This window comes from Nansenia antarctica (genome assembly GCF_963989245.1).
Source record: "Nansenia antarctica genome assembly, chromosome: 19".
In the NCBI taxonomy this organism is placed as follows: domain Eukaryota; kingdom Metazoa; phylum Chordata; class Actinopteri; order Argentiniformes; family Microstomatidae; genus Nansenia; species Nansenia antarctica.
Genome location: NC_137692.1, coordinates 13,061,417 through 13,073,916, shown reverse-complemented (window position 1 = coordinate 13,073,916; position 12,500 = coordinate 13,061,417). Strand labels below are relative to the sequence as shown.

The window sequence follows — 12,500 nt, the reverse complement described above, 5'->3', positions numbered from 1 at the left end:
ATTACTGAGGCATTTCGAAGACAGCGCCTCAGCCAACTTTGGACCCGGAAACACGTCACGACTTAACAACCAAATAGGTTTGCGTGAAGGAACTGTTTGAGTCGACAGAAGCTTTAGGCAACATTGACCCCTTCATTGGTGACACATCTAATATACCACTCTGAGTACAACCCACTGTTAGTAGGTTGGACATGAGCATCAGTTGACTGGGGCAGCCCCCTTTCAGAGAGAGGTTACTCACAGCCTCCTTCTCTCCTGTGTTTCAGATGACGCGGTGGAGAAGGACAAGGTGAAGAAGGCAGGAGAATGCTGCAGGAACATCCTGGACCACGTCAACCAGGCCGTCAAGGAGTCGGAGAACAAACAGGTGAGTGGCTGAACCGGAGGTTCAAAATGGCCTCTCATTCACCCAATCACACACACATTCACACACCAATGGGAGCAATTTGGCGTTTAGTGTCTTGCCCAAGGACACCTCGACATGTGGCCAGCCGTGGATCGAACCACTGAACTGCCGACCTTGTGATCATTAGATGCCTGTGTCTGGAGCAGCAGAGCACAACTCTAACTCCTGCTTTTGTGCCCCCCCACACTGGGTTCAGAGGTTGGAAGACTACCAGAGGAGACTGGACCTGTCGTCACTGAAGCAGAGTGAGAACCCCGTGATCTCAGAGCTCAAGGTGAGGTCATGACCCCTGACCTCTATAGGACCATGCTGGGTCTTCAATCAGCCTCATACTGTTTTCCTGATCCATCCAACACCTTGACTTCATTCCATTTTAGTCCCAGTTTGTTTTTGTGGATGAACCTACTCGTGCCTCCTTGGTATATGTAGAGGTGTTGAGAACCTTGGTATATGTAGCGGTGTTGAGAACCTTGGTATATGTAGAGGTGTTGAGAACCTTGGTATATGTAGTGGTGTTGAGAACCTTGGTATATGTAGCGGTGTTGAGAACCTTGGTATATGTAGCGGTGTTGAGAACCTTGGTATATGTAGAGGTGTTGAGAACCTTGGTATATGTAGTGGTGTTGAGAACCTTGGTATATGTAGCGGTGTTGAGAACCTTGGTATATGTAGCGGTGTTGAGAACCTTGGTATATGTAGAGGTGTTGAGAACCTTGGTATATGTAGCGGTGTTGAGAACCTTGGTATATGTAGCGGTGTTGAGAACCTTGGTATATGTAGAGGTGTTGAGAACCTTGGTATATGTAGAGGTGTTGAGAACCTTGGTATATGTAGTGGTGTTGAGAACCTTGGTATATGTAGCGGTGTTGAGAACCTTGGTATATGTAGCGGTGTTGAGAACCTTGGTATATGTAGAGGTGTTGAGAACCTTGGTATATGTAGCGGTGTTGAGAACCTTGGTATATGTAGCGGTGTTGAGAACCTTGGTATATGTAGAGGTGTTGAGAACCTTGGTATATGTAGGGGTGTTGAGAACCTTGGTATATGTAGGGGTGTTGAGAACCTTGGTATATGTAGTGGTGTTGAGAACCTTGGTATATGTAGCGGTGTTGAGAACCTTGGTATATGTAGAGGTGTTGAGAACCTTGGTAGATGTAGAGGTGTTGAGAAACTTGGTATATGTAGAGGTGTTGAGAACCTTGGTATATGTAGAGGTGTTGAGAACCTTGGTATATGTAGCGGTGTTGAGAACCTTGGTATACGTAGCGGTGTTGAGAACCTTGGTATATGTAGGGGTGTTGAGAACCTTGGTATATGTAGAGGTGTTGAGAACCTTGGTATATGTAGCGGTGTTGAGAACCTTGGTATATGTAGCGGTGTTGAGAACCTTGGTATACGTAGCGGTGTTGAGAACCTTGGTATATGTAGAGGTGTTGAGAACCTTGGTATATGTAGAGGTGTTGAGAACCTTGGTATATGTAGCGGTGTTGAGAACCTTGGTATATGTGGCGGTGTTGAGAACGTTGGTATATGTAGCGGTGTTGAGAACCTTGGTATATGTAGAGGTGTTGAGAACCTTGGTATATGTAGGGGTGTTGAGAACCTTGGTATATGTAGTGGTGTTGAGAACCTTGGTAGATGTAGAGGTGTTGAGAACCTTGGTATATGTAGAGGTGTTGAGAACCTTGGTATATGTAGCGGTGTTGAGAACCTTGGTATATGTAGGGGTGTTGAGAACCTTGGTATATGTAGCGGTGTTGAGAACCTTGGTATATGTGGCGGTGTTGAGAACCTTGGTATATGTAGAGGTGTTGAGAACCTTGGTATATGTAGCGGTGTTGAGAACCTTGGTATATGTAGCGGTGTTGAGAACCTTGGTATATGTAGAGGTGTTGAGAACCTTGGTATATGTAGAGGTGTTGAGAACCTTGGTATATGTAGGGGTGTTGAGAACCTTGGTATATGTAGAGGTGTTGAGAACCTTGGTATATGTAGCGGTGTTGAGAACCTTGGTATATGTAGAGGTGTTGAGAACCTTGGTATATGTAGAGGTGTTGAGAACCTTGGTATATGTAGGGGTGTTGAGAACCTTGGTATATGTAGAGGTGTTGAGAACCTCGCTAACCCCGGTGTTGTGACCTTCCTCGTCTCCTCAGAACCTGGACCTGACGAAGAGGAAGATGGTGCATGAAGGACCACTGTCATGGAAGGTCAACAAGGACAAGACTATAGGTAACTTCCTCACTGTGTTAGCGACTACTCAATGGTAAACGGACTGTCTTATATAGCGCCTTATTCCAAAGCGCTTTACAACGGCCTCTCATTCACCCAATCACACACACATTCACACACCAATGGGAGCAATTTTGGCGTTGAGTGTCTTGCCCAAGGACACCTCGACACTTGGCCAGCCGTGGATCGAACCACTGAACTGCCGACCTTGTGATCATTAGATGCCGGCTCTACCTCTTGAGCCACAGCCGCCCCACTACCAGTACTTGGTTGGTTGTTTGGGGATCTTCTTGACCTGGTCAGATAATAATTGATAGGTTTAAGAAAATAAGTCACATTAACTATGATGTGGATGAATGACTATAGAAGTAAGGTTTCTTCCAAGATGATCAACAGGTATTAAACCCTCTCTCTCTTTCTCTCTCTCTCTCTCTCTCTCTCTCTCTCTCTCTCTCTCTCTCTCTCTCTCTCTCTCTCTCTCTCTCTCTCTCTCTCTCTCTCTCTCTCTCTCTGTCGTCAGAGCTGTACACTCTTCTCCTAGAGGACATCCTGGTCCTGCTGCAGAAACAGGACGAGCGTCTCATCCTTAAGTGTCACAGCAAGAACTTGGCTGGCACCGCCGATACCAAACACCTCTTTAGCCCCATCATCAAACTCAACACTGTGCTGGTGCGCTCTGTAGCCACAGGTACGCCTCTCTCTCTCACACACACACAGACACTCACACTTGTCTCAGAAGTAGATGGATAAACCCTCTTCTCTATCTCCACACAGACAACAAGTCGTTCTTCGTCCTCTCCATGTCTGACAACGGGGCCCAGATCTACGAGCTGATGGCTCAGACCGTGTCAGAACAGAGAACGTGAGTCCATGTGTTGTGGTTGACGGTCGATTTAATGTTTAATGTTACCCATGGGGTTAGAATCCGGGGCTTTAGCTCACCAGGCTAACACAGATCAGAGGAGGCTGGCGGAAGACGGGCTCATTGTAACTCACGGAATGAAATGAGGAACGGTATCAAACACGTGCACGTGCACATGCACAATGAGCCCCGTCCTACGATTTCGACCTCCTCCAGCGTCCACTAGCGCAGATCATCGAAGTTGAAAACCCAGTTGCTCACGTCCCCGAGCAGTTTGCTGACTTGCAGCCTGTCTATTTGAGAGATTGGCCAAAACATTGGAAACGTTTAAGCGAGACCTCCAAACTTATTTATTCAATCTCGCTTTTTTAAATGTCTGCTACTATTGTTGTTTTATCTCTATTGTTATTTTATCTTCCTTGTTATCTGTGAAGCACATTGTGTCACATTTTTGGTGAGAAATACACTATAATAATTCATTGTATTTATGTGGCACTTTTCTGGGGCTCAAAGTTTGATTTGATTTGATTGATTTCCCTCCCTCCACCAGGTGGCAGCGTCAGATTACGCAGAGAGCCGACGCCATGAAAGTCAAACCTCACAGTGTCATCCCCTTACCTCAGACAGAGTATGTTGTTGCTGTTCATCCTTCTGCTTTGCTTGAGGCAAGAGAAATGTCAATGGTTATTGACGCATTGTACAGTTGTAATGACGGTGACGTGTCCTCTGTCCTCTGCTGTGTTAGTAGAGAGAGAGACGGCGTGGAGGTCATCACTGCGGGCGTAGCACGGCTCAGCAAAGACGCTGACTGCCCCTCTGCTGCAAGCTCCCAGTCTGCAGGTACACCAACTAACACACCATTTAACTCTCTAATAAGCAGTTCGTCTGAGCTCCATTTGTGACAACAGACAGAACAATAGTGCTGTTATTGAAAACATGGCCCCTGAAGTCCTCAACTAGTCCAGGTTATGTATTCATTGAATACTGACAGGCGTCTCTGTTCTGTTTTCAGGTAAAGAAAGCAGCGCTGTGTCTAGTGGTGGAACCCCCAATTCTCTAGCAGGAACCAACCCCTTCATCAAGTCTGAGGAGGAGGAGGAGGAGGAGGAGGATGAGGAAGGCTACGTAGACCCAGAGCTAGCTCATAGGCTGGCTGTCCCCGCGGGGGTCGACTGTAACGAGACGGACGCACACGGCTTCTCACAGTCCAGGGCCGACGACGCACTGAAGACCTGTAAGCTGAATGATCTGTCTCCATAACACAACAACTCCATAAGTGATATGAATAGAACACATATATACGTCACCTTGTTAAAATAATGGCTTACGTCATATGTTATATATATTTTTTTTTTTTAAATATTTTATTTTAAGTCATATTTTATATTTTAAGTCATATTTTAACGTTTTGAGAAAAACAGATTAAACTGAACCAAATGTTGTAAATTACAATTTTTGTAATTTGTAAAATAATATAGAATATATATATTTAGGCAAAAACATAATTTTCCTCAAAAGTGACGTAAGCCATTATTGGTGTATGTATACATGATGTAACCTGTACTGTGTGTGTGTGTGTGTGTGTGTGTGTGTGTGTGTGTGTGTGTGTGTGTGTGTGTGTGCTCGCGTGTTCTTCCAGTGTCGGCGTTGAAGCAGGTCCTGGTGACTCAGCTGATGTCTCAGGAGGCTAGCGAGCGGCGTTGCCCCTCAGGGGCGCGTCTCCTCAGGACCACCTCTCTGAGGACCCCTGTAGACAGCAGGACCAGGGTGGTGGTCCACAACGGCTCGGAGAAGACCCCGCTCTACCCAGAAGACGGGGGGCAGGACCTAGGCTCTGGAGACACCGGCTTCTTTGAGTCTCCAGAGGACTATGGTGAGTGTGTGTTGGAGGGCGTAGTGTGTGTTGTAATGTTTCAAGTTGATTTGTTACGTCACATTACACAAGTGGAACAGAGTCAAAGTCTTGACATTGCATCGCAGCACAAGACACGGGCATAATAAATCAAATAAGGTACCTAGTACAAGTACATGTGTAGTAGTAGTGTGTCGTAGATACAGACACAGGCTTCTTTTATTCCCCAGACCCAGAGGAATATGGTGAGTCTGTAGTCTGCAGTGTGGATAAACCCTAGAGTTAACAGAGATGTCCCAGATTGACCCCCTTGTCCCCTACCGCCTGTGAACACCTGAGAGGTTTGCAATGTGGCTAAAATCCCAGCGAGCCTGTGACTGATCAAGGTTGAGTTCTCCCAGCAGGGTACTGGAGGGTCACTGAGGCTCTGGAGTGTGTTGTAGGGTGTTAGTGTGTGTTGTGTTGGTGTAGGTGTTAGGGGGCAGCTGTGGCGCAGGAGGTAGAGCCGGCGTCTAATGATCGCAAGGTCGGCAGTTCGAACCCCCAGCTGGCCACATGTCGAGGTGTCCTTGGGCAAGACACTGAACCACAAAAATGGCTCCCAATGAGCGGGCCCTCCGCCTTGCGTGGTAGCTTGTCACCATTGGTGTGTGAATGGGTGAATGAGAGACCGTTGTAAAGCTCTTTGGAATAAGGTTAAGTCAGTCCATTGAGTATGTGTGGTACTGACTGCGTTTTCAGCAGGGTACCTGGTCATGGAGGGCTACGGAGGCTCTGGAGAGAGCAACGCGGACGATGACATGGTGGCCAGAGGGAAGCAGCTGTGTGCGTCGCGAGGCTCCGCCGCCGGGGATTCTGGGATCAGCTTGAGGTATTCGTCGGCGTCGCAGGCGGGAAGTCTCTCGTTGTTCAGCAGACGGGTGCTGTCCCACCTGCGCATCCTGCAGACCGACCTCAACCACCTCAAGGTGCCCGCGACTTCCACATTCACACAACTTTGTCACAGTAGAACAGGAATATTTGGGAATTTGTTCCATCGGTTCATAAGAAACGGAAATGGATCATCAAGCGAACTTTATAGAAACTTCACGGTTTCATCTCTATAGTGTGTATGTTACAGTACATGTGGGAATACGGTACATGTGGGAAAACTAGGGTTGGGGTTAGGTGCTAGGGTGCTACGGTTAAGGTTAGGTTTGGGGGTAGGGTTAGGGTTAAGGTTAAGGTTAGGTTTGGGGGTAGGGTTAGGGATAGGATTAGGGTTAGGGTTAGACATGCCAGCATGTACCAAGTCGACGTAGCACCTAACCCTAACCCTAGTTTTCCCACATGTACCGTATTATGTACACCAGAAATGTAAAAGAAAACGACATTTGTCCAGTGTGATGATCGCTGACGTTTTGCTGTTCTGTCTGTCGTCTCTCAGGAGGTTGAAGCCAAGTATCACAGTCTACTTCGCCAAAGACCGGCCGGGGCGTCACACGAGGCAGAGGATGACAAAGGTGACTAGATGATTTTCTTTCCTAATTTAGATAAGGATGTGTACAGTACCAGTCAAAACGTTTGGAACACATTCTCCAAATATTCCTGTTTTCCCCAAGGGAAAGTGTGTCCAAACCTTTGACTGGTACTGTATACTTCAGATTCAGATCACGTTTATTGCCATTATGCATACACATATAGGAATTTGCTTTGGCATTACAGTAAGTGCGTTTATGCTTTTTTCCACGTGTATACAAAAACAAATACTTTTGAGCAGTTGAGTGACAGTTACCTGGAGTGTCCAGTCTGACTGTCCCCACCCCCTGTCCCCCTCCAGAGAAGAGATAGTGGTGAAGCCTCCCTCAGACCCAGACCTCCTCTGCCTCTGGTCCTAGGAGAGGAACAGATGAGTTACTTCCTGCTTCCTGTCTCATCATCCATGGGAATCCTCTACTAGCTTATCCACTTACCGCTGAGCTCCGCCCCCCCCCCCCACCACCGCCGTTTCCCACGGTAACACCAGAGGCAGAGCGACTGAGTATGAGGAAGAGAGACAGCTGGAGGAAGGAGGCGTTTTTCTGTGGAGCTTCACCCCTTTCTGCCGACACAAGGCAATCAGGGAAGAGGGATTATCCCCAAACCTCCACCTGCCCCTCCCCATCCTCCCCCCCTGCTGCGACCCACTCCAATGGCTGTGGGACCCCTAGTCCCAACCCCCCCCTCCATCCCCAGTCAAACCATGCAAGAAAAAAAAACTATACCAAAATGTACAAAGCTGTGTGTTTAGGATATATATTAAACACAAAAACAAGAAGAAAAAGGAAATTTTAAGATAATGTATTAAGACTTTTTTTTTTTTTATCCTAAGATGTATTTATTTTCTTTGAGTGTTTTTCCCATGTTGCATTGCTTGCATGCTTATTAGTAATGTGACCTAACGTGTAAGGCTACCGATCCTGCCCTAGCAGCACAGTGGGGCGAGGTGCTCTCTAACCCTAGCCTAGCTTACCGGCGCTAACCTACCTGTACCTGGACTGAACAGCTCCGACTAGGCTTGAAGGGGCCGAGCTGAAACTGCTTTGGTGACGTAAAAACCCTAGGATGGTGTTAACCACCACGGCGGGCCTTAGGCTCTAGACTGCTCCTGTCTGCATTTCAACACCTGACAGCCTATTCCACACACATATACAGTACACACACACACACACACACACGCACACTGCTCTTCTGGGAGACCTGCCTGCCTGGTTTCCCCACTCCACACAACGAACAGTCAGGCTTCCAGATGAAATCCATTTGCTGCTTCTGATATACTGCTGATCTGACAGTCTTATCTGATATATGATGTCACTAAGTTCAACATGTACAGTGATCAAGTTGGAAGGTTATGCATAACTTTAATAAAAAATGCCATGAGACATTTCTAAACCTAACAACTGGTTGTTGATTTATTGATCCTATTCCCCTTGATCTGAGGTGAAGCCTCTGTCCTCAGATATTTCAAAAGAGTCTAATACAGCGTGTTCGTATTGATGATTTAATCAATAAAAGCCTTTCATTTTATACGATTTCTCCGAATATACTTATGAACCTTCATTATCCAGCTTTCACACGTTTGTATCAAATGGTATTTATGACAATGAGGAGGTTGTAGGGGGAAGCCATGTCCTGTGTGCTAATGCAATCATCAAGTGATTCAAGTGTGAATGCCGTTGTGTCACAGCAGCATTGAGGTTGTCTGACTCCTTTTATTGGCCAATCAAACTTTACTAAGGGTAAACAGAGGACAGAGGTTTATTTGTAAAACTCATCTGTCATAATAAATCTACCACCTGTCCAGACTAACGAGGTTGGGTCGGTACCGAATGGAAGTTGTATGCACATGCCAGTTGGAGGTTTGCCAGTAGGGGGCAGACTTGTACCTTCATTCTCTAGATAGGCATGGCGACCTGACCCACCCTGAAACCTGAAGTGATGTCATCAGTGTTGTCAGTCTGAATCCGCTGGATCCTACGGTTTACGCCAGTCTTTCTGATTGCACTTAGCTACTGGATGACAGAAATACTGAGTGAATGTCCTGTCAATGGATAGATACACACATTTTGTACCCCAATAGTCATCATGTGACTGTAGGACACTATAGGTCAATTGGTCCGCAAGTCGGCAGCCGATTTAATGTTCTGACTTTTCTTTCGAAAAATGTGAATACATTTCCGTGTTGTTGAAAATCAATGACACATCGCTAGTCAACTAACACAGCTTGTTTTGTGAGCCTGTTAACATTGTAAAGTAGTGTTATCGTTAACTAGGTAGCAGTGGGGATTACTCACCGAATCCATCGCATTGCAGTGTTTTGGCTTGACTAGCGAGTTTGCGTTGTGATTCTCAACAACGTTGAAATGTATTTCCGTGTGTTCAAAATAAAAGTCTTAACATTTTGATTGGTTGCCGAACTTGTGGCCCAAATGACCAGACCGTGTCACGTACAGTATGTGGTGAGAGACAGAAATCGGTTCGTAAACAGTAGTAACAGGTTTGAATACAAGCAGTGGCGGACTGGCCACCGGGCAAGCCTGGCAAATGCCAGGAGGGCCGCGAGACTCTACTTTAGGTAGCAGGGTAAACCAATAGGAGCAGAGCTTTAGGTAGCGGGGTAAACCAATAGGAGCAGAGCTCCCCTATGGGGCGGAGCTCCACGATGTAGAACTGGAGTATATCTCCATAACTATCGTAGTCAGTTCTATATCGCCAGTGGACACGCACCTCATGTCATCATTCCGTTTATAACAGCAGTTAACGTTACACTGCTTTCATTTTCAGAATGGGGGAATTTGATGAGAGCGATGCAGTTAATGTGCAACAACTGGATGCAGGGAGCAAGTGTAGTTGGAAGTAGGAATGCACCGAAATTCGCATGTATTGGGCCGAAAATAGCACAAAAAAGTACATTCGGTGTGAAAAGGCTATTGAAAGAGATATTGACTGATGACTGCCTACTGATAATACATATAATTACAGCAAACATGTCGGTAGTTTGGCATCTGTCCTCTGACTTTTTATGTTAACAATCCGTGTTGCGTGTTGCGTTTGGAAATAGGGCTGTTGTGTCGCAAATGCCAGGGCTGTTTTTTGATCCCAGTCCGCCCCTGAATACAAGCTAGACTAGTTGAGTCAATGGGACACATGGATGAGGCCTTGCAGGAGATAATAATAATAATAATTCATTACATGTATATAGCGCTTTTCCGAGGCTCAAAGACGCTGACAATATGGGAGAAACGGAAAACACAGAAACAACAAGCTAAACAGATAACATGGAACACAGAGTTAGCGAACGGGGAGGGGGTGGTAGGGTTGGGGGAGATGGCTAGGGGTAGGGGAGGCTGTAAGCATGGGAGAACAGGTAGGTTTTAAGGTGGGATTTAAAAGTGAGGAGAATAGAAGCACATGTGGAGGGTTAACCTCTCCCCCTTTATCTGCCTCTCCTGAAGACAGATGCCGCAGTGAGATGCCACAAGGAGGGCCGAGGGGAGAGGTGTGATAAAGGAGAACGAGGGAAGAGAATGATGGGTAGAGGAGAGAGAACAGAGAAGGGGTGGGTGGGTGGGATTGAGAGGGATGTGAAGAGAGATGGAAGGGAGAAGGATAAGAGAGGGAGTAGGAAGAGGGAGAAGAGAGAGATCGAGAGAGAGGGGCTGTAATTGATTGTCACAATCCCCACATGCACCTGTCAGTGGGCTAATTGAAGTGGTGGAGACAAAGAGTGATGTCACACACTCACATCCCAGCCCCTTCAAAGGGTCCACTGAGGTAAGGTCATGATGTGACAAGTCTCTGACTCCCTCTCTCTCTGGGCTAGGGTGAGTTATGGTGCCGGTGTTGAAGATGAAAATACACATATTATACACAAGAGTATGAAAACATCCTCCACTACAAGGACAATTACAATGAAGTGAACTAACCCTAAGTACCTCGAGTCTTAAGACAATCACAGGACTTTAGGGGCCGGTTTCAGAGACAAGGCTTAAGCCTAGTCCTGGACTAAATCACACTTTCAATGTAAAATCTCCATTGAAGATGCTTTTTAGTCCAGGATTAGGCTTAAGTCTTGTCTCTGAAACCGGCCCTAGGTGTTTGATTTTTGTTAACTGATTCTAAATTTCACATGGAATGTCTGTGTGCGTGCGTGCGTGTGCTTATGCAGCTGTGTGTGTGTGTGTGTGTGTGTGTGTGTGTGTGTGTGTGTGTGTGTGTGTGTGAGGCTGTGTATGTGATTCTAACGATGCTTGACAACATGACTCACTTGTCCTAGGAAGAAATTCTGTCTTTCTTTTTTTGGGGGACTGAAAGTGTCAAATACACACCACTTACCAGGGAGCCACCATTTTACTGTGTTTTATTTTGAGTTTGTATTTCGGTGCATTGGATAATGGTTCATTCTGTCTATTGTGAGATGAGGACTGCTCATCGGGGAGTCTGATACAATATCTGTATCAATATCTCCAGAGTGGAAGTGCAAATAAACCTGATTGCAGCCGGACATTGAAGCAGTTATATGGTCTTTTTAGGATACACAGAGGTATTTATGTACATTGTTTAATTCCCCAGGATCAAACCTCTGGTCTGGTTATCAGAAACGTGTACTGTAGTGTGAGTGACTGTGAGGAATGCTTTTTGCAATCTGGATAAACTGTCAATGGCAATTTCATTATTCAGTCTTTGCAATTGCTCATTTACTGTTTTACATGTTCACTTTACAACCTTATTACCACTGACTTCTGATGACTACACGGTTTTACTTAATACCAGGAGAACCCAATAGTAGATTGATAACACTCAATAAATCTTCTAGTCTGCGAAGTAATCACTCGGTTCTGCTTTCGTGGTCCTGTTTGATTGACAGCTCAGTCCCAAATCTGGGCGTGGCCATGAGCATGTCCCCACTGTAAACGTCCAGCTCTGCAATTCCCAAACTGACCCTCTACCTCCTACACTCAAGTCTAGTAGATTTAAGAGGATTGGATCGGTCTAAGCCAGGTGTGGGGTGGACATGACCATATTTCTTAGACCTTTTCACATCCACACAAGTGCCAAGGGGCTCTGGGTTAAAACAAGATTCAGTATGAAGGCCTGGTTGAGCTGCTGAGTGACTGTCTCATCACTAGGCAGGGATGAAGCACCCAAGGCTGTGGTTAGGTGCCTTATCTCCTAGCACCCAAGGCTGTGGTTAGGTGCCTTATCCTCTAGCACCCATGGCTGTGGTTAGGTGCCTTATCCCCCTAGCACCCAAGGCTGTGGTTAGGGGCCTTATCTCCTAGCTCCCAAGGCTGTGGTTAGGGGCCTTATCCCCCTAGCACCCAAGGCTGTGGTTAGGGGCCTTATCCCCCTAGCACCCAAGGCTGTGGTTAGGGGCCTTATCCCCCTAGCACCCAAGGCTGTGGTTAGGGACCTTATCCCCCTAGCTCCCAAGGCTATGGTTAGGGGCCTTATCCCCCTAGCTCCCAAGGCTGTGGTTAGGGGCCTTATCGCCTAGCTCCCAAGGCTATGGTTAGGGGCCTTATCCCCCTAGCTCCCAGGCTGTGGTTAGGTGCCTTATCCCCTAGCTCCCAGGCTGTGGTTAGGTGCCTTATCCCCCTAGCTCCCAAGGCTGTGGTTAGGGGCCTATC

The 12,500-nt window shown here is 46.6% G+C and overlaps 1 protein-coding gene across 1 annotated transcript in view; it reads left to right on the top strand.

The window, feature by feature from the left end:
• Positions 1 to 8,167, top strand: part of arhgef12a (Rho guanine nucleotide exchange factor (GEF) 12a) — a gene marked incomplete at its 5' end in the record, with an annotated part of 46,372 nt that extends 38,205 nt beyond the window's left edge. The window contains 12 exons of the mRNA XM_080548939.1: positions 267 to 367; positions 603 to 680; positions 2,563 to 2,638; positions 3,159 to 3,326; positions 3,413 to 3,500; positions 4,051 to 4,128; positions 4,246 to 4,340; positions 4,513 to 4,734; positions 5,140 to 5,373; positions 6,094 to 6,320; positions 6,779 to 6,854; positions 7,172 to 8,167. Coding sequence (XP_080405065.1) covers positions 267 to 367; positions 603 to 680; positions 2,563 to 2,638; positions 3,159 to 3,326; positions 3,413 to 3,500; positions 4,051 to 4,128; positions 4,246 to 4,340; positions 4,513 to 4,734; positions 5,140 to 5,373; positions 6,094 to 6,320; positions 6,779 to 6,854; positions 7,172 to 7,182 — 1,454 coding nt within the window. The 3' untranslated portion in view covers positions 7,183 to 8,167. The remainder of the gene's footprint in view (positions 1 to 266; positions 368 to 602; positions 681 to 2,562; positions 2,639 to 3,158; positions 3,327 to 3,412; positions 3,501 to 4,050; positions 4,129 to 4,245; positions 4,341 to 4,512; positions 4,735 to 5,139; positions 5,374 to 6,093; positions 6,321 to 6,778; positions 6,855 to 7,171) is intronic.
• Positions 8,168 to 12,500: the final 4,333 nt, after the last annotated feature.